We start from the raw sequence: 21,599 nt of genomic DNA on the forward strand, positions 1-21,599 counted from the left end.
AGGAATCGACAGTCGAATGTGTCTGTGTGCGAGTGGACTACAAATCCCCGGTTGCTGCCTTGCTGTTTCTTGCCTCTCGTTGCCTCCTCTATTCTCTTCTTCCTCTATCCGTTAATGAGTAGGTTGGTACTCGTTCGCGGTTGGCCTGGTTTTGTTGGCTGCCTGCTTCTCTGCTCCTCTCCACCGAGGTACAAATATTGAAAGTTTGGACAGGTGATGACGACAGGTCACAGAGCAGAGTACCAAAGGGGGCAATGCGTTCTTTTTGGGATTGTGCGTATGTGGGCGAGCGAAGAGCGTTCGTCTCCAAATGATGTGATGTGCGGCTTGACAAAAAAGCTAAATGTTCGTTTGCAGACGTCTTGAATGGACGGTTTATGCGTGCGTTCAGAGGGCTGAGGTACCGGGGCACCTTGGCGGGAGAGAATAACAGGTACCCTGACACGACCTGACGGTTGACAAAGTACGGGCTGAACTAGGCGCGCGGAGAGAAGTATCGACGGTGGAGGCAAACAGGACTTGAGTCCAATCAACCTATGGATTTGCGGAGACGGTGGTCCGGTACGATGAATGACAGAGTGAGTGAGTGACCGATTGATTGCCCTGGGTACGGAGTACAGCTACGGGCTCTCAGAGGAGCGGTTGAGCGCAAGGTGTCGAGAGAAAACGGGCCAACAGGTACCAAGTGCGTGGCGGGAAGCAATGTACAAAGTCCCCGGGGTTCGAAACGTCGATACAAGTCGGGACGAATGGTGTATGCAGTATGTCGCGTGTGTGCTTCTTGTTCTTGTCCTTGTCGCTCCTAGCTTCTATCCGTAGGTGCCTCGGTTGGTGTGTGCGTTGCTCGTGTGTGCGTGTCTGTAGTGTGCGAGTGTGTGTAATTACTAGAGAGTCGACGCTGCGTGCCCCGAGAGATATGCTCTTGGGGCTCAACTCTGCCAGAGCAAAGTAGGACTATAGGCAGAAGATGGCGGACGTTGAAGAAAAGACGGAAGATGTAAAAACAGGTAGACGATGCGGATTGGAAAGAAGAGGCACGGTGGTTCCCAAGATGATCAAATAAAGTCAGAGAAAATGGTGGATGGGTGCGGCAAGCCTCTGGAGCCCTTCTCTTTGGATCCTTTGGACTGGAATGGCGGTTTGCGATTGGTCTCCGACGGCTGGCCACAGGCACGACAGGGAGAGTCGTTGATGTTGCAATGGCACCAAACTCAAGGTGAGGTACTTGACGTTACCTCTGGCTTGGCCAAGGTAGGGCAAGCCGTAAAGCAGACAAGCACAAAGTGACCGTTTTTGAATGGTCAAAAGTTCTCCCAGACTGCGTGTACCGAGAACCGAGTGGATCGTGGATGCGGTTGTGCTGCTTCTGTCGATACAGGTGCTGCTGCACTTTGGGATAAACAACCTGCGGAAATAAACAGCAGGCCGACTGCCTGAATCACGGCGATGAGAAAGAGAGAGAGGGTCTGTCCGGGCTGAGACCGTTTTGTTTGTACAATTCATTCGATGGCGGAATCCGTACGTAGATGCTGGTCACTAGAGTACTTGGAAACATGTATCCGATGCCGCCGTGGTTTGCCCACGCTTATCTGGTCCGGAAGTCCTCAAGCAACCTAGTTGAAGGCGCCGAGTGTGCAATTTGGCTTGTCGATGCGAGAATGCAGATGCAACGCGTGGAGCCGGGGGTGTGGCCCACTGCGGAGTAGGCGAGAGAGCGAGAGAGATTGACTGACTGACGGGACCAAGGCGGGAGACACTGGCTCGATTAACCCGTAGCTGTATCCGTAGCGTGTCCGTACATATGAGCAGAGCTAGGAAGTGCTGCAGGTCATTCAAGACACGAAGCGGAGCAAGTACGGATACTCTTTTCGCTGGCTTCATACGAACATTCGTAGATTATGCTGAACGTCGTGGAGAGGTAAGGTACTTCGTACCCTTGAGTCGCCGGTGATCGGCGAGATCTCAGTTCTAATCTACCTTCGACTGATGGATCCTGCCCCAAGATCAGACAAGACAGGCTGGCGGCAAGCTTCTTCGTCCTTCGAGGTGAGGACGCCGTACCGTTGGCCGTCCGAGAGCTGGGTCCAGAGTCTTGAGTCTCGACCTCTGCAGGAATCTGGGCTGAACAACAGGCGGCGAGTCCAATCAAGGGAGACACACACGGACGGGGATACGCTAGGACGAGACGAGTCAAGAACAAGAAAAAAACCCCCGTCTGCCAGGGGAGGAGAAGGGGTTCTGCCGTCCTTTTTAGCGTCTGACGGGTTTTTGTTTGTTCGGGGGCACTCGTGGGCGGTGGATTGATGAGGCACGGCTCCCACGAAAGAATGAGATGCAACTGGGATTCGATGCTGACAACGCTGGGCAGGCTGGTTCGGAGAGTGGGTTATCTTGCGTGGCAGACAGATCTCTTTCCAGTGGAGGTATCAGCAGATGGCTCGCTTCTAGGCCACGCAAAAGATCGCTCTGCTCTGGTCAAAACCTCTCCAAGACCTCCGCTGCACCGACGAGCTGTATCCGTAGCTGGAGCTGGCTGGTCTAATGTTGATGGGGGTCCGGGACGGATGGCGCGATGATCAATGCAGGCGAGATAATACGGACAAGGGGGCAGCTGCTGTGGAGAGACAACACTGCGCGTGTGATTGATTGCTTACAGCCCGTGGTTTGCGTAGTATCGTCTCTAGGGTGTAATACGCTGGTGATGTGATCAATAGCCCGCCCAGGCAGCACGAACCCGACAATGTCGCTTTACTCGTCTCTCCACTATTGTCGTCGTGCAGAGTACTCCGTACGCGGCAGTGAAGGAGACATCTCAATTTCTCAACAGGACGGCAACGGCACTGAGCAGCAGCACCACTTGTGGAGGACCGAATCCAGGGTCAAGGTATTCGTCCGGCGTAGCGAGGAGAACAAGCCTGGACCAGGGGTTGGGAAAGGGGACCACAAGTCTGCAGCAGCTGGGTGGGCCGCCGTGTAAGAGAAGACTGCTTGATGACGAACGGCCAGCCGTGGCTTGAATGTTTTGTTTTCTCGTCTCGTGAGGAGCAAAAGCAAACTTGTTGTTGTCTGCCTCAACGGTGGCTGAACAGGCCAATGATGATGGAATTAGGAATGGCAACCCAGGCGAACCGTGGCTTGAAGATTGACAGGTCGCCTCTACACTGCCACAACCCCGGATTTTCCCTGGTCGAGCGTCCAATGCCGTCTCGCTATCACTGCGCCGTCTCGCGTTTGATTTCTTGTCCAAAGTGTCCAGACTGGACTTCAGGGGGGCGTGAGCGATTTAGGATCAGGGGGCGGCGATATGTGCCGGAAATGTACCTGCGACTATGTTCCGGCCGAGTTCCGTGTATGATCTTCAGGGATTCTGGGGCAGAAACGACAGCCAAGTCTCTGAGATTCGAGGAACCGAAACGGGCAACAGCAAGATTGAACACACACAAAAAAAACGGCGCTTCGTTTCTTCAACGTGTGTTTCTTCGTTGTCCGACCGTTGAGAAGCGTTGAAGAGTGTAGGATGATCGACAAGGAGTAGAGAGGAAAGGAAAGGAAAGGAAAGGAAAGGAAAGGAAAGGAAAGAGAGAAGGAGGCTCTTGTGCGATGTTGCCTGCAGCCCCGTCCTGTGTCACCTCGTTAAGTAAATCGGAAGGCACATTTTGCTCAAGGTAGGAAAGGCAGCATTCGCCTTCCAAGTTGGGCTACTGAATTCTGCAACAAGGCAGGCAGACCATCTTCCCATACCTTCTTTCCTTCCTTCCTTTTGCCTTGACGTCTCACCTTACTCGTACAGTCCGAAACTTCGATTGAGAATCTGAGGAAGGAACATCGTTGTCATGTACCTCGGTTGAACATACTTTGCAGGTATCAAAGGCTTCCTCATCTCTATGTCTTTTATTCAACCAAAACGCGCTGATTGGCAGGCATAGGGGCATCAACAATAAGTGCAAGCTGAGGAACCGTGGCTCGTGTTTTCAATACATGATGAATCCACCAGAGCGGTGCCGTTGGTCCCGCAAGTCGTCGCTAAACATTCAACGTCTTTAATCAGAGGCAAGAAACAAAACATTCTTGTACTTGTTTGCCAAGTGTGAGTCTTGTTTTTGTTACTCTAAAGAAGTCAAGCAAGGGGCGGTCGGTGTATCATGTACTACCGTGTGGCGGTGGTGCGGAAAATAGAGAATAAGAAAAGAGAAAAAAGAGCCGCTAGTCCATGGGAATATCATGGACATGTTTCGTTCCTCCGTGGACCTGTTGGCTCCTGGAACGCAATTCTTATGAACAGGCATACCGGAATGCTGTAATGTTGCTGGTGGGCGCGCTGGCACGTCCTTGTTGCGCCATCCCTCGGCTGAACAAATGAGCCCGTCAACGTTTCTGCTTGGTACGAGCCGGGGCCGGCCATCTGGCCCATCTCGTCCCTGAGCTTCTCCGTCCGTCCCAACACGCCCTGTCAAACCTGCATCGGTCCCATCAGCATGGCAACCAAGAGTGTCCGTAAAAGGCACTTCACTTCTAGGCGTCATGTATTGCCATCCGAGTTCACGGGCTGGGCTGGCTGGCTGGCAAGGGCTTGTTCTAGACACCCGCGCGCGCCAAGTTGCTCCCGCTCGCCCTTCGCTTGTTTGTGTTCATCTCCAACGCGCTCGCCAACGAGCAAATTCTCACGCAGCGTTACACTGCACTTGGAGCGCAAGCCCCTTGAAGATGTATGTCGATGACAGCGCCCGGCTCCGAGCAGAAAGCCATGGTCTTGGTTGTGGATTAGCCCTCGTGGTAAGAATTAGCCGTGTTTTGTACGGAGCAGCGCCTCTTCACCCAGTGTCGTGGCCGCCGACCGCTCGTCCTTTTTGACCAAAGGTTAATATTGAGCAAGGTGCTTTCTGGCTTGCTGAGCGTTACTCTGCGACATCCCACGGGTGCAACGCTGGTACTTAGAACGTGCACTGCTGTGTCATACCGCTCCACCTCTGCGAGCAATCTATGCAGAATTGCTATGTGTATGGAGTCAAATGGCCTCCCCCCTTCTGTTCGAGCCGACGGGGTTTCATGAAACTCCAAAGGGACTGGGACTTTCTCCCCCTTCCCGAGGAAATACCCCAAAAGACCGCCCGAAGTTTGAGTGTGTCAACCCCGGATTGGTCTTGGTCCACTCTGGCGGGGTTGTCGTTGTTTCAGTGTTTCAACTCTACCAACTTGAATGGGCCAGTCACGACTGCTTTTCATTCCAGGCGGCCTGGTCCGTCCACGTTCCTCCTTAACAGGCCTGGGTAGGGTCTCATTGGACGATGGTACGCCAGGAAGTAGGTCACGGCAGGGATCGACATTCCTCAATATCACCTGTCCAGTATTTGGAAACTGCGCTGCGAGCTATCGCATCCCAACATCAAAGTCTGGCGGCTTGGTGACCATAGCATTGCATGAAGGCGCAAATCGATTGAGGCTCATTGCTCCAGTAGGTCGGAACGAGTGGCTGGACAAGGCCGGATGGGAGTTCGTGCGGTCACACTCTCACTACTCCGTACTCATGAACTCTCTCGCTTTGCTGACGAAATAGCATGCTGTACGACTCGTGTTGGCCGGCTTGCATGTTTCCTTCTGCTCAAGTAGCAGCCACTCGCCAAGCTGCATCTCGGTACCCTACGGACGAAGCGATCCATGTGATCTTCACGGGGTTCCGGCGCCACAAGACATCCTATAAAAACAAAATTATGCCTGGAGAGCATACCAAAAAGCAAGTCCGAGAATCAAGCATCATCCGCTTTCGATAAACCGAACTTCTATCGTGAAGCGACAAAGCCTACTGGACGTTCGTCTGCGAGTTGGCAGACCTTATTGGGCAACAAGGGGCGTCGTTGCCTGCCAATTGCATTGGTCTGGTTCAGCCTCCGCCAGCAAGTGAGTATCCCCGAGTCGTTCTGTCCTGAGAAGAGATGCCAGCCTCTGGATCCGGTGCACGATTCTGACACCACTCGTTACCATTGAGACCTTGCTTATGGACAGTCTGAAGCTCTGCGGACACGATCAACTGTATGTCGGGATGACTTGGAGTACAGCTATTGGCTAGAAGTATATTGCTTGGCTAGCCTAGTCGCTGACCGCCTCACAATTGCTTCTTCGCAAGGAGGGCTAAAGAAACTTGCTCCTCAATGAAGGCCTCTGCCGGCAACCTTTTGCTGAGACATTTCGGGCAAGGTAGTCCGATCGTGCAGTCACTCGCCGCTGTGTAATATCGATGTGGCCGACAGAGATTCGTACGTGGGCAGGCAGGGTAGGTATGTCGAAGGACTGCGAGGGATCGATATCTTTCCAGACCCTTACTTGATGCTGTGGCACTTGTAATGCCGAAAAATGCCACACCGCCTCCTACTATGATTAGTCTGGTGCACAAGACGGTCATCGCCTCTGGAACTCGGTGGTGATCGCGCGGGGCTCTCGCAGCATGGCGACGGTTAGCTGCATTCGTACAAGGCCAAGCAAGAGTCGGAACTTTGTCGCTGACTTGCCAATGTGTGTTTCGTCGATCCTGTTAAGACTTGGTTCAAGACATGTTCTTTCGCCACTGGGCATCCTCAAATCGAGGTCTTGTGTGTCGTGATTACTGTACTGCAGATGCCTGCCAACTGAATCTTTGCCTAGCACTGGCGCCCAATCCTCAGACACCTACTATGCTTCGCAACTTTCCTGGAAAACCGCGGCCGGGAAGTTCACGAGGTTGAGGTCGACACTGCTAGTCAAGCAGGGATGCGCGGGTTGTCTTTGGTACTTGGACAGGCTCTGGTCCGCTTCACCGCCCATCAGACTGCTTCGGTGCTGTTGCATACATCGTTTCCGTAGACTAACGCAGAACAGATGAGCGATGCATGTCCCGAATCGTCCTTTTGCGCAAGATAATCGCCTGCCAGACTGCTTTGGTATCGTTGCATGTATCGTGTTCGCAGGCAAGATGTGGCCGTGACCGCCACCTCAGCGCAAGAGCATCGCGGGCGAACTGCCTCATGCGTTGTCATCCGTACTGGGCGAGTATTAGCAAGCTTCATTATCATGGAGACCCAAGATGTCGTCAGGCGCTGTCACCTGCAAGAACTCTTCATCATGCTCACCAAGAGGCTTAGCAAACGCCTGGTTGGGAACTGCCCATGGGCTTACCTCCAGTCAAGCTGCGGTTGAGGTCGAAAGTAGTCCAAATTCTCCGCTAAGAGGCCACAATGAAATTCTTGTACGTGTCAAAAATGAGCAGACCTTATTCAGGAACATGGGCAATGAGATGTGCCTCTGGACGGTGCAGCCTGATTGCGTTTGGTATTTAGGTCAAAGACCTTCTCGGCAGCGATGGCCACTCAGGGAAACCGCCACATGTCGAATATCCCACTTGGGCGACTTGTCAAGATAACATCAAACCGGATGATGATGGTTGCGGAAGTGACCCAGTGAGGAGAGTCGTTATTTGTCTCTCTGTGGCGCCGTGGTGAATCGGAGCGGACGGACGCCACAAAGGAGCGCCACATGTGGCTCGGACCATATGCTCGGTATGTTCGGTGTCGAGTTGTCAGTAGTAGTATTGCATTAAACCCGGAGGGGCAGGGGCTGTGGGATAAGAGGTGGTCGCTGCATTGAACAATGCAACGGTGCTTCACAACAAACGAGATGAACAACTCTCGTTTGTCTCCAAGGGGCAACAGCAATTCCCGGAAATCTCGTAGACGGTCCCGAAAGGGATGATCTGCGACAACAGGAGCCGGCAGGCGGAGTCGGACGAAAAGGCTATGCTAAGATCGCTACGGGCCGGGCAGGATTTTGCATTTTGAATTCTGGGTTGTGTACGAGGCTCGCAGGCGGCAGCACCGTGGTAGGCGTGGAAGACTGGAAGAGTCCATTCACGAGCTCGTAATCTCGTGTGTAGGGCAACGGGGCCATCGTGGGCCACGAGGCTCTCGCTTTGCCAGAGATGACGGTGCGGGTCGAGGGCCCCACTGGCATGGAGTGACCAGGTGGCTGCTGGAGCTCCGACGCTATTTCTGGCATCGGGACGTTGCCGCCGCCAAAAAGGTGGGAGAGGGCGGAATGAGTTATGAAGTCTTTCTAGAATTGGGCGAGAGTCAGCAAGCAGCAAACCTGATTTGACATGTTGGATGATTGCATTCGTGGGGCCCCGGGAGAGGCCAAGACCGGATTGGGACGGACAACTTTGTCAGTCGACGATGGTACGGATACCCGGAGACATTTAGACTGGGCAGAAGAGGGATCAAGCTGGCAGCTTTTTCGCTCGGTAGACTTGTGATGAGGGAGAAAAATACTGGTAGGCGCCGGTGTGTTATAGCTCCGTGTGATATCGAGATGAGAGCGGCAGAGGAGGAAGCGGACTGGACGGAAGGGCAGAAAAGGAAAAAGAGATTTGGGAAGCAATAGTTTGGTCGGGCGAATCCGAGAGCATTCAGAGTTCATGTTCTCGACGGGCGTTGCATTGTTATTCTCCAAGTCGTTATGATTTGTTTGTGTTGTGGCTTGCGGCTTGCCTCGAAGAGTGGAAAGCCGGGTATTGCTGACGAAGGACGCACCTTCCTTCTCGAAATGGATGTCACCACGACGCTAACCGCGTGTTCTATCCAATGGACCCACTTGCACAAGGCCGCAGTGGGTGCTGATTTGCGAGTCCAGATTGCACAGAAAAAGGGGAGTCCCAGCTTGTCGTCACAGCCGCCCAGGTTCGGAGGAGGAAGGCAAGAGCCAGGGGGGATTATCTGGCAGAATTCAGGAACTGGAGCAAGAGCAGAGCAAGAACAACTCGCTCGTTCCTGGCTGCACACGAGCTCACGGACCACGAGCCCCTGCAGGGGGTCGATGAGCTTAGTTGGGAAACGACCAACGGCCGCCCAATTATCGACGCCGTTTCAAGGCGGCTCCCGACACCGCCCCGCTTCTTCCAGTCACGCAACGGCCTCATTGGCCAATGGCGGAAATTGCAACAGACCGTTGACGAATCGTGCGTGCCTGTCAGATGGGCTCAATCTTGGGGCGTTGCTTCCCATGTTCCCAAATCAGTAAAGTTGCTCCATGGGCAGTGCTTGCCAGAATGGAGAATTGGCCCGGTCCAGATCCACTACGGAGTGCGCCAATGGAACTATGGATTCCATGGAAGGGAAGGTGGGAGGACCGTTTGCTGTCGTCCGATGCTGCCATCTTCTCCTCTTTTCCACTCCCGTCCTGGCTGGTCCTGCTTAGTTTTTCCTCGCTTCTTGTCCAAGGCGGTAAGCAGCTTTCTCCTGAGTTTTTAGCCTCTCTGTTCGTACCTCAGATGTTATGTACTTATCATACGCAGTACGTATAGGACGGATAACAAGTACCTATGTACTGCCTGGCTGGAGCTTCTCTCAACCCGGTCTGGCTCGGTGATGATCCCTGCCGCCTTGCCAATAGGCTGGGGCTCTAGGAAAGGATTCAATCTGTGATCACGAACCGCCCCATGCCATGATGAATGATGCCGCCCTTTTCTGTGCGCTTATGCTGTGCCTCTGCTGCATAGATCCTTGGATGCCTGGCCAGGAACGGCATGGCTCCATCGCGTCTTCCTCCCAGGCGTCCAATGCCGCCCACACTGGCACACACGCTGGGCAGTAGCCACTTACCCGCTGCCCAGTCCTAATGCAAGCCTGCGCACCAATTGTCCACACACCAACGCAGGTACCAGGCACACACACACACACACACCACACCGCAGACCTCCTCTTCCTCCTCGGCGCTACCCCTGTCTCTCCATTTTCCAACCAGGACATATCCTTCCTCGTTCCCTTCCATCTCGACTTCTTCTCCTCCTCCCTTCCCTCCCCTTCTTCTTCAACAACTTTGTTCAAATCGTCGTTGTCCTTGCTGTACGTTGCAGGACCGTTTGTTGTCACTCGCTCTCTATTAGCACCCTCCTTCCAGTCACTCTCTAATACTATCCCCCCCTTGGAAATTCCGCTTGCATTCACTAAGCAGTTTTCCGTCCTATCGTTAATAACCAACCTGCTCACTACGTACCATCACAACTACACCGAAAAAAACACCCAACCCTCAAATCCAAAAATATCCACGACACACCGAGAGACAAGTGCATTCTTTAACGACTTTCGCGACGGCCTGCCACAGAGAGAAGACTTAATCCCTTACGTACGTGCCACTTCTATTTTTTGGGAGGCGAGGCAAATCCGCCCTTCTGGACTGGACATTCGAGGACTATTGTGTGTGTTGGCCGGTGAGAAAAGGGAGATCTGGAATGGATCTATTCCCCTTTGTGTGTTCACCAGACAATGCTCCAGAATGTCTCACCAGATGTCGGACCCTCAAACAACAAACCCCTTTCGCGATGGCTGACAATCCCCTCCTACAGTCGTCCGCTCTTTAATAATTATACCGAATACCGCTCTCTTCTTCGACTCGCACCAAAGAAAAGGGATATTTGCAGCAATAATCAGACCCGCTCACGACCAACACAATGCCTTCCATCCAAAACCTCATCTCCCGCAACGCCCCTGGCGTTGTCACCCGCGACGTCGATGGCGGCGACACTCTCAACCTCATGATTGTCGTTCTCGCCTTGATCTTCTTCGCCCTCCTCCTCGTCTCCACACTCTTCCTCATGCGCCGCATGCGCAGGCAACAACGCCGAGAACAGATGCTTCCCACCTATCAAGAAGTCAAGGGCGGCGCCAGAAACCACCACAACCTCACCATCCAGACAAGTCAAGACGGCCGCTCAAGTGTCCTCTACATCGGCCAGGACGGACGCTCGCCGATGCTCCAGAACCCCCAGTCCGCTCCCCACTCCCCCGACAACGTCCCCGAGATCCACATCACCTTCCCCGACGAGCAGGATGAGGGCGGCCGCCGCAAGAGCGGCCGTGTCCTCGTCGTCCGCGTTGGCGATGGCGGCTCCGTTGGCCTCGAGCCCGTCCGCGATGAGCAGCTCCCGGCGTACGAGAAGGATAGCAAGTCGCAGTTTTACTCTGTCGATATCGACTCAATCGGCGGCCTGCGGGAGAAGGAGCGCTTCAACTAAGCAACCAACAAAACCAAAACTTATCAAGTGTCCAACTTTTGCCCGGACAAATTTCTTCTGTACAGATCGGTTCCCGCTGTACAAACCACTCAGCATTTTTCTCAACATGGCATGGCGTTCGACGACACACACTTTTATACCCTGCGCACCGGGATGACCTTCTGTCCTTTGCATGGTCCATACACACGGGGATTTTATCACCGCCTGTGGAGTTACCGCGCATCGGCATCGGGAAATGGCTCGGGGCGCAACTCTTACGTATATAAACTTAACGACTACCCCCGGGAAGCCCGTCTCGCGGTGTGAACGAAACCAGGAATCACCGTGTGGTGAAGGCGAATGCCGGGTTGTAGAATATTTGTATATTCTAATGCTGTATAATTTCCTTCTGTCCTCCAAACAATTCAAAGCAAATGATGACCCATGGCTTCTCGCATGCCCCCGTGCTACCCCGAGTCTGTCGATCCTGTGAGACCGTGTGCCGCCCTACGTTACAGCCACCCCGCATTGGCAATATTTGCCGGAGGTCCGACGTCAATGTTTATTGTCATTGGGCTAGTAGCCGCTCCTGCGGCACGGTACCTCAAAATGCGGCCGGCTGCAGAGAAGCAGCTTCAATCGACGAACCGGCTTGTTTCACAGTTGGTATTGGGGGGAAAAGCGTTTGGACCATGTGATCGGCAAGCAAATGATTTGCGACGATCACCCATCAAAATCCCCCGACTCGTGCTCCAACAAACGGACGCGGTACTGGCCCGATCCCGGCACCGCTGGATACGGACCACCCTATTGTCTCCACTCATCGCCGGATCTCGCCGGATAATCGCAGCGGTTGTCGGCTGTGCTACGGACGACGCGCATCGCCGTGTTGAACCTCGTCCGACCAGTGAGGGTCTGCGGTTTGGGATAGTGAGTGGATTATTATGGTGTCCTCGTGAAAGAAATGACAAGGCTCCTGATTTGATGTTGATTATATCTAGAAGAGACTTTCCTGCTCTCAATTTGCGAGCAGTGCGACAACGTCAATCCGCAGCGTAAAGTGTGTAATAGACAGACCTCTCGCGATGGCACCCTCATCAGATATCCCACCTCCATATGAACAGCCTGCGAAGCCCAGCGGGCTCAAGGTGGACAAGCCAAATTTCATCATCTTCATGCCGGACCAGCTTCGCTACGACTCACTCGGCTGCAATGGCAACAAGGTCACACATCACCCTCCCCTCAAAAGTGAACCATCGTTGCAACATCACTAACGTTCTGACAGACCGTAAAGACGCCCAACATTGACCGCTTCGCGGCCGAGGGCACCCGCTTCACAAACTGCTTCGTCCAGGCCTCCGTCTGCACGCAATCGCGGTGCAGCATGTTCACGGGCAACTACCCGCACGTCACGGGCCACCGCTCCCTCGAGAACCTCATCAAGCCGTGGGAGCCCAACCTCTTTCGTTCGCTCAAGGAAAAAGGAGGGTACCACGTCGCGTGCCTCGCGCCGAGGGGCGATACCTTTGCGCCGACGGTGACGGAGCTGTCGCTGGATGAGTATGGGTTCCTCGAGACGCCCGAGTTCGTGCCGCGGTTCGCGGGTGGCGGGAACAAGGAGCCCGAGGATAAGGAAGATATCTGGAAGAGGCTGTTTTACAAGGGATTGAGGAACAATGAGGAGGCGATGGATTATGATGATGCTGTTGTCAAGGGCGCGTTGAAGTGGTTGGAGTGTCCGCCGACGGATAAACCTTGGGTTTTGTTCATGCCGCTTATTTTCCCGCATTGTCCTTTTCAGGTGGAGGAGCCGTATTTTTCAATGTATGATCGCGGTGAGATGGGTGTGCCTACGAAGCCAGACGATAAGGTGAGTGCACTCCTGGAGGATTCCAGAGACTATCGCAGCTAACGGACTATTATCAGACCGGCTACGAGCCTCGCTACATGCAGCTCAACCGCGAGCGCTATGGTACCCACCGCGCGACGCCCGAGATCTGGGCCGAGGTGATGGCGACCTACTACGGCATGATCTCCCGTCTCGACGACCAATTCGGGCGCGTCGTGGACAAGACGAAGGCGCTGGGCTACTGGGACTCGACGGTGACGCTGTTCTTCACGGATCACGGGGAGTACCTCGGCGACCACGGCATGATTGAGAAGTGGCCGTCGGGCCTCTCGGACTCGCTGACCCACGATTCGCTGCTTGTCGGCGGCTGCGGGCTGCCGCGGGGCGTGGTGTACGACGAGATGGCGGAGATGGTGGATCTAGTCCCGACGGTGCTGCAGTTTGCGGGTATCGGGGAGCATTTTCCTCACTGCGGCGTCTCGCTCGCGGAGGTGTTGACCTCGGCGGACGCTACGATGAAGCACAAGGAGTTTGCCTTTTCCGAGGGCGGGTTCCTGACGAGCGAGGAGCCGCTGCTGGAGCAGGCGCCGTACCCGTACGATATCAAAGCCGCCTTGCAGCACGAGGACACGACGATTGTGGGCAAGAGCGTGGCGTGCCGGGACAAGGAGTGGACGTTCGTGTATCGGCTGTACGAGCCGGCGGAGCTGTATGATCGGACTGGGGACCCAGGGGAGCTGCATAACCTGGCTGAGGTGGGCGAGTATCAAGAGGTGAGGAGGCGGATGGAAGGGGTTGTGTTGCGGTGGATGGTGGCGAGTAGTGATTTCTTGCCGTGGCAGAAGGACCCGAGGTTTCCTGCTGTGGAGATGGAGAGTGTTGCGGATCAGTTTAGGAGACGGGGCGGACGGTTGGAGAAGGACTTTGAGTGCTGATTTGATTATGGTAGAAATTGCTATTGATGTGATCAATTCGCCGAATGAAGCGACCCGCAGACACCGGTGCTCCGGACATGATCTCCACCTTTCGCCGGGCTCACTTTCGGGGTGGGTCACGGCCGTCCCCGCGACCGGAGACTTTTTCCGTTGGGTTCCGGCTCTGGTTTCGGCTCGACCCTTTTTTCTAAACGCGACACGGAACATGCAAATCCAAAACATCGGCCTCACGGAAACCCGACGGCTGGGACTCGAGAGGTCTGGATGCTTCACTTTGCTCCACTATATAAGGTCGTCGACGCCCCCCTCCTACTACCACCGTCCGGTCGCTGGCGGGCAGCTGAGATGTGATTTGTGTTCTTTGTCGCCGGCTATTCGTACCTCGTACAGTGAGATCCGCTGGATAGGACGGCACCTGCAGGTCTGCCCACGCCGTCCTGTGCGGTTCGGGACCTGTGCTGTGTGTTATGTTTTAGCCGCCACAGTGGGCGCAGGTGGCTCCCGCGTCGTCGCAAGTTTCCTCGACACATGTGCGGTAGCATCTATTCTGGGCAGCTGCACGACAATATGTTTACGGGCAGGCATTCTTGGTCATCAAAATGTTCCATCTGCACATGTCCCCAGCGGGGCAGCCAAGGCAGCATCCACAGGCGAGAATGTGAAGCCCGTCCCACTCCATAGTCCGCGGGCTCAGGTTGGCTCGACTGAGGCAGAGAAAGGTAAGTCAATCCTGACGACACTCACCAAAAAAGGCCACGGCTAAAAGGTGGCCGCGGCCACCACCATCTCCTGCAAGCGTACCTAAATTTTAACTCTAACCCACTTGCTGTTATCCCTTCTTGTGCCTGACATTCTCCCACAGAATCGGTTTGGAAACACTCCACAACCGCCATGCAAGAGAAGGTAGTTTGCTGGGGACCCTACGGCCAACTAGCCAAGGGGTTCATACCTACATACGGACCATTGGAGCAGGCTACTACTTGTCAACGGTGCCGTGTTACCGACAAAATAGTGGCAGGCCAAGGCTCTCCCGCTGATCGGCGTGTGTCAGTTGTTTTGTCTGACCTCCAAACCCGGGCCCCATTCCGTTTTGTCTGCAACGCCACCCCTTTTTTTTTTCCCTCTCCCGCCCACCATCGCTTTACGGGGAGTGCTGGGGTGCACTCGAGAACTCAACCCCAGCGTCCTGCAACACATCTGACACGAGCGCACAACCCCCTTGAACGCCCATCAACGAGGATCTTGACACAAGAAACAATCGCAGCGCTGCAACCTAGCGCCATCCTTTCCGTCCCCCCCTTTTCTTATGATCCTGCATACCTTACCAACAACATCAATCATCAAACAACGCCAATGTCCAATTGGGTCGCGGGAAGGGGTTACAGGGGATTGTCGTCCTTCGCACCATGAGTCGCTTAACCCTTCCTCGTTACAAGACAACCTTACTAAAGTTACCGAGGGTTACATTCGTCAAAAGTCTTGTTTCTCTCCATCCTGGGGTTCGCCATGGGCCATGGTCCACCGTCCATACTCCAATGATCCCATGGATGATGGACCAGGGAAAAAAGACAAGAAAAAAAAGTGTCAGACGGAACCCGTGGACAGCTTCAATGGCAACTCAGACTTCCAACGCAATCGACCATTCACACAAACATCCAGACCTCAAGACAGGGATCCGGGCCCCAAGAAGCTCGCGGACCTTGTCACGTCTTTCCCGCAAACCCCATCACCATCCGTTCTATAGTCTATGGGGTCTGTAGGCTGTGAGGTGTGAGTTATCCCTCCTCCTCCACCCATGCTCCAATCCTGTTGCTCCCCCGCGAGCATCCCAAACGCTGGTCCAGCCAGCGCCGAGAGCTCGAACCCCGTCCCGCGCATGCATGCATTTCCAAAGAAGAGTCGAAGCGCCCAGGGTTTGCTTCTGAAGCTTGCCCAAGTTTTCCGTGCTTGCTTATTGCGTGCCGCATCTTGCCATATTGTGTGTCGAGCGGTGCGGATACTTAATATCTATTCGTCCCACTTTCAATCATTCGAGCTGTGCCGGGAGTCCGATTATCATAGATCAATGGGACGAAAGTGAGCGTGTGTTCAACTCTTCCTCTTCTCTTCTCCCATTCCTTCTCCTATTCTCCCTTTTCTACTGTTCATCCTTTCATTCTTCACTTCTATTCGCGCGTTGTGTAGATCACGACCCGAAAATTATCATTCTCTTCTAATACACACATCTCTCCTCCATCACCATGAAGCCCTCACTTGCACTCCTGGGCGCCAGCTCCGCCCTCGCCTTCCGCGAATCCAAGGTCATCTCCTCGAGCTCCGGCGAGATCTGCATCTCCTCCCAGCTTCTCGCCGCCTCCTCCAACAACGGTCCCATCTGCCGCAACAAGGAAGACCTCCTCGGCGGCCGCGCCGACCAGTTCCCCTTCTCCTCAGCGGGGACCTCCTCTACCCCCTCGGGCTCCGCGTGGACGCACACCTCGCCCTGCTTCAAAAACGGCACAGAGGCACCCGAATTCTGCATCTACCACGCGGCCAACTACGGCGGCAAGGGGATATCCATCATCACCGACGCCGACCGCGCCGCCCACATCACCCGCAGCTGGGGCTTCACCAGGCCCGAGGAGCTCGAGGGCTCGAACCAGCCGCTGCCCAAGTTCGAGGTCGCCAAAGTGCCCGGCAAGGACTACGGCCTGGTCGCCTCGCTGCCAATCAAGCGGGGCGAGATCATCCTGCGCGAGACGGCGAGTCTGCTCATTGACTATGCGGCGTTTAGCCACATCCCGCCCGACGAGATGAAGAAGATGCAGGCCCACGCTGTGGATTTCCTGCAGTTCAAGCACCGCAGCCAGTGGCTCAACATGTCGAGCCACGGCTACCACGGCGACCACCTGTCCATGGTGGACAAGATCCTCGTGACCAACTCGTTTGATGTCGAGATGGACGATGCGAAGCGCGATGATGACTTTTACGCCGTCTTCGTCAACAGTAAGCCCCCCCCCCCCCTCCTCTGCCCCTATTTACCCTTTTCCCTGCTTCTTGTAGGTCCCTGCATGAGCAAACACGGCTAACACGGCACCCCAGCATCCCGCATGAACCACGACTGCCGCCCCAACGTAGACTACTGGTTCGACCCGCGCACCCTCACCCAGCGCACCGTCGCCATCCGCGACATCATCCCCGGCGAGGAGCTCACCCTCTCCTACATCGACCCCATGCAGACCCGCGCCGCCCGCCGCGAGCGCCTGCACTCCACCTGGGGCTTCCACTGCTCCTGCCACCACTGCATGCAGCACCGCCTCAAGACGGACGAGTCGGACCGCCGCATCGAGCAGATCGCCTCCCTGCGGGAAGAGTTCAACGACTACACCCCCGCGTCCAGGGCGACCCCGCAGATGGCGGAGCTGCTGATCTCCTTGTATGAGCAGGAGCACAACTGGAGCCTGTTGACTGAGGCGTATACCCTCGCCGCGATCGAGTACAACGGCATCGGGGAGCCGTGGCTGGCGACAAAGTACGCGCGGATGGCAGTCGAGTATGGGCTCACCACGCTGTGGGAGGGCCACGGAGATGTGATTGAGATGACCAAGCTTGCGGAGGACCCGTGGAGCCATTGGAGCTGGATGCTGAGGACGCGCAAGAGGTACAGCTGGGGACCCGGGCCCAAGGTTGATTTGAACGATGACGATGACGATGAGTGAGGTGTGTGGGGTCATTCTTGAGTGTTGCCCAAAGAAACGGCTCACTGTAGATGTGTACGTACGCGTGAGATGATTATATCTGGTTCATGGGATTTCAGGGTAATGGCGTCTGGGACAACATGGCGTTGGGGAATCTGGAGAGAGCTACTCTTTTCAGCATCAATAAGATGAAAAAAAATCAAATGATTTCAAATTACTTCATCTGACCTATGAGATGGTGAATGAGAATGGCTATCTACCTAGTAAGTATGGACCTTCTGTCACGTATGTGAACGCACCTTGGCTTATTCATCTCATGAGAGATCTCATTGTAAATCTATTACCTGCTTCTGAGCCTTGGATTTCATCTCTCATGAGAAAACTCATTGTAAATCTCATAGCTGCTTCCAAGACTCAGATTACACTCAGCTAATCATAACCACCATGATTAAGAACCATCAGATCAAAGCCCACCCATACTCTGCATGTCATGCAAGTGTGGACCAGCCATCGAGGCGGTGTCAGCACTGGGCTACTGCTGGTCACAGCACGTGTAGCAGAACCATCTCATCCTGAATCATGACACAAGACCGGGGAAACCCATCAAGAAAACGAAGTCAAAAAGGAACAAAACAAAGAGACCAAGTGTTCGAATCGTGTATCGCTCATTCAACGTATCTACCAAGAGTCGCACCACTATGGTATAGCCTCCCCTTCACCCCGCTGAGGTCTCGCCCTCATCCTGGCTTGAGTCTATTAATACTGCCCGCTTACCCCTTCCCTGGGATATAATCATGAAGCCGTGAAGAGCGGTTCCGGACCCTGGGTATCATAAACCATGTGTAATGAGAGGGGTACCAAGGAGAAGTGCCAAAAATGCTTCGAGAACGCCATAAAAACTCCGTCCTTCCAAAGTCCCAAAAAGAAAGAAGGGAATGCTCGCACTGGAGTTCCTCAATTCCGAAAAAGAAAGAGTATTCAAAAAGTGAGTGATGGCAGAAGAGGAGCTTTACCGTCAGTATGCCAAGCCATAGTGATGATGCGAACTTCGAGCTTCCTCTCCTGCCGGGCCGCCACCTCGACCCACGCCTCCACCGTTCGCTCCCATGGCCTGAAATCAAAGGTACTTGTCCAAGTCAGGTAGGCCTTATCGTCGTCCTCGATCTTGTACTCGAGCTCATGCTTGCCTGCCCACATCAGAGGCCGCTGCTTGATGGTCATGTGCTTCAACTGGGGCATCGTAGACGCCATCCGGGCGGCGGCGAGGGATATATTCTGGCGGAAATCGACTAGCTCCGAGGATTCATTGATATCGTCGCTCTGCTTGTGCCACTCTGTATTGTACCAGATAGATCCATAAGAGATGTAGAGAGTCTTTAGCAGCCAGAACTCTGGGTGATACGAGCGGTTCGCCAGGAACGGCTCGGTATCGTCCGTTCCCATGGGCCAGTGAGGACGCAAGAATTCTCTGATACGCACGACGTTGGTGACGCTGAGCTCCTTAAGATGCTGAGCGGCACGCCGGAGCTTTTCACAGAGCTTGGCACCGCTGTCGCCTTCAGCAAGCGTCTCGTGGGGGATCTGGCGCCACGATGATATCGTATTGGACATGATGGTGAGAGATTCTAATGAGGTGGGCCACTTTGTCATGGAACCGGCGAATTCTGGCCAGTGTTAGTGAGGGGACCTGGAGGGTAGCAACATCGTCATGGAACGCACGGTTGAAATGAATTTTGCGGGTTTCCTTCTTGCGGTCCTTTGTGATGTCGAAATTGGCTGTTCGCAACCCGGGCAGCCGGGCGATGATGTCGGCATGAGCGGCGGGCATCAGCGCCCGGTGGTTCTGAGGGCTCACGGTGAATGACCTTATCACCTTAACCACAGGCAGGTGGTTAACCCGGTCAAACTCCTCATCCTGGCCGACGAAATCGATCCAAGAGTCGGCGAAACGCTTTTCGCCGATATCTTTGATATTCCACCTGCGTCGTTGCCATAGCTCAAAGTTGGCGTTGCGGAGGTCGCTGGGTGAAGAGATGCTTAGTGAGAAATCGATGCCGTCACGGGTGGCATCCTCTGGTTTCCAGGAATTCATGATGCCAAATAGACGGTAAAATGCAAGAGTAAAGCACGAATTATTCTCGGCCTTGTCCTCCCAGGTCTCCTTCTTTTCGCAGGGATCATTGTCGTAGGCGGGCAGGTCAACGTGTAGGTTGATCCGCTGGACGAGTTTGCGGCGAGAGCCGACCATGGAAGACTCAAAGTCGTCAAGATTGGCCAGGGTGACTTTGAGGACGGAAAAGTTGAAACGCTCGACGATGGCCTGCCACTCCTTGCAGACCAAGGCGTAGTCGGCGAGGGAATCGGACTCATCGCCGTAGCGGCAGTCAGCGACGGCACACTCAACAACGGCTGTACGGAGTTCTGGCGGTAAGAGACAGAACCTATCCATTCTGCTCGCGGGCACCTCCAATACCGATACTCCGGAAGCGGACATGGTGGAAGGTGAGGGAGAGGAATGAAAAAAGACTGTTTTGCCCGGCAAAAAGAACGAGTGAGGTTACGGGATGAGACGGCACGACGTTGACTTGAGTTCGGCTGTAGCCCGCCCAGTCCGCTGAGGCTGCAGTCGGTAACTGTCGGTCAGAGCAAGGTCAGGTAGGGCGTGGGCTTGGGTTGGGTAGGGGCGGGGAGGAGCGCACCTGATCAGAATGGGAAGGAGGGGACAGAAGGGTACATGTCGAGCCGCGAGCATTTAGCCTGGCAGTAAGTACAGGTGTTACTCAGATGGACGAAACCTCGAAGTACCCGTCCGCTCGTTTGTTAGCGGTGATGTGACTGGATGGTGGTACTTTGTAATAATCGGGTATTAAGGAAGGTAGTCACGAAACCTGGGACGAATGGCGGGTGCGGGGTGTCACGGGCAGTTGCTTGTTGGAGGTGGCGGATGGCAGATGGCGCCGGATGGCCTTGGGGATGAATCTGTACTCGAAGCAATTGTTCTACTGTTCTCCTTTGAACCTGTCGTCTTCAAATCTGCAAGACGTTGTGTTTGTACGATGCCCCCAAACGAGATTCAAAGGCAAGGGAGACCGCCATACCTATGAGAGAGGCGGTGATGGAGGGGTACGGTGTACTCCCATCAAGGTACCTACGCACATACGGGTAAGGTACCTTGGGGTCTGTAATCGCTTCCCCAGTCAAGGTGTCTTATCGAAGTGCATCCTGCTAGGTACCTAGGTACCTTACCTATCTCGACATGCTCCACTTCCTCTATCGATAACAATTAACAGAAGGGATAGCGCGGGAACGATAAGACTTCCGTGGGGACGCTGGTGGTTGACTTCGGTCCCTCAGGATTCAGGTTTCTTCAGGGTCCATTCCCGTTCCCGCAGATTAAAGGGATGGGGACTGTCCAGTTTCGTCGTCTGTTCGGATGCTTCCATTGTCAAGCATAAATCAAACACGAGCCGATCTTCCATCCGCAACCTGTTCTTCCATACCGTCTTAGGAATTTCCTGGGAACGAATTACTCACATCTCAGGCTGTCTCGTCGCAGGCCACTTCACCGCCAAGGCCTGGCCCCAGCCAGTGTTGCGGGCTGGAACCAGCCTGGTCTGGCGCGCTGTATTACCCGATGGCACCGGGTTTCACTGTGACTCTGGGCCACTGACATGTCTGCACCAACGACCTCCACCGGTCCTGGAGGCGGGGCCATCCTGAGGCTTCAGACCTGGCGGGACCTCTTCAGAATGCAGATTCCAGTGGGGTGAACCTGACCTGTAAAGTGTTCCAGCGGGATCCTCTCTGAATCAGGGCTAGTGCGGGGTTGCTGCTGCGCCCACTGCTGGCATTTCTGATCCTGTCGTTGACTGCAATCGCCCGCCTCAGTCCCCCCCCTTTCGTGGAGTGGTGAGCTGCTGGTGAGGTGCTAATTATATTGCCTGGTGGAGAGAAATTGGAGTTGGAACCCTGCCGTGCCTGCCTAGGTCTGAAGTGTGGTCCTCTCTCTCACGCCTTCCTTCCGTCTCTCAGGTGCTGAAAGCTCCGATGACGAAACAAGAACTGGCGCAGTCAGTCTCTTTTCTTCTTTTCTTCACCCCATCTGCCCCCCTCCTTCTGTCGTC

The 21,599-nt window shown here is 54.6% G+C and overlaps 4 protein-coding genes across 4 annotated transcripts; 3 read left to right on the forward strand and 1 right to left on the reverse strand.

The window, feature by feature from the left end:
- Positions 1-10,471: 10,471 nt before the first annotated feature.
- Positions 10,472-11,035, forward strand: CPAR01_08879 (uncharacterized protein; the record flags this gene model as incomplete). The annotated part of the gene is made up of 1 exon (XM_060493146.1): positions 10,472-11,035. One exon carries the CDS (start codon positions 10,472-10,474, stop codon positions 11,033-11,035), a length of 564 nt encoding a protein of 187 aa, XP_060347276.1.
- Positions 11,036-12,099: 1,064 nt separating this feature from the next.
- On the forward strand, positions 12,100-13,798 carry CPAR01_08880 (sulfatase; the record flags this gene model as incomplete). The annotated part of the gene is made up of 3 exons (XM_060493147.1): positions 12,100-12,237; positions 12,300-12,884; positions 12,941-13,798. The coding sequence occupies 3 exons, from the start codon at positions 12,100-12,102 to the stop codon at positions 13,796-13,798; spliced, it is 1,581 nt and encodes a 526-aa protein (XP_060347277.1).
- A 2,240-nt stretch (positions 13,799-16,038) lies between these two features.
- Positions 16,039-17,496, forward strand: CPAR01_08881 (uncharacterized protein; the record flags this gene model as incomplete). Its single annotated transcript, XM_060493148.1, has 2 exons — positions 16,039-16,783; positions 16,880-17,496. The coding sequence occupies 2 exons, from the start codon at positions 16,039-16,041 to the stop codon at positions 17,494-17,496; spliced, it is 1,362 nt and encodes a 453-aa protein (XP_060347278.1).
- A 957-nt stretch (positions 17,497-18,453) lies between these two features.
- Positions 18,454-19,969, reverse strand: CPAR01_08882 (uncharacterized protein; the record flags this gene model as incomplete). The annotated part of the gene is made up of 2 exons (XM_060493149.1): positions 18,454-19,139; positions 19,195-19,969. 2 exons carry the CDS (start codon positions 19,967-19,969, stop codon positions 18,454-18,456), a joined length of 1,461 nt encoding a protein of 486 aa, XP_060347279.1.
- Between the last annotated feature and the right edge of the window lie 1,630 nt (positions 19,970-21,599).

This window comes from Colletotrichum paranaense (assembly GCF_030867605.1).
Source record: "Colletotrichum paranaense strain IMI 384185 chromosome Unknown Scaffold_7.1, whole genome shotgun sequence".
Lineage (NCBI taxonomy): Eukaryota > Fungi > Ascomycota > Sordariomycetes > Glomerellales > Glomerellaceae > Colletotrichum > Colletotrichum paranaense.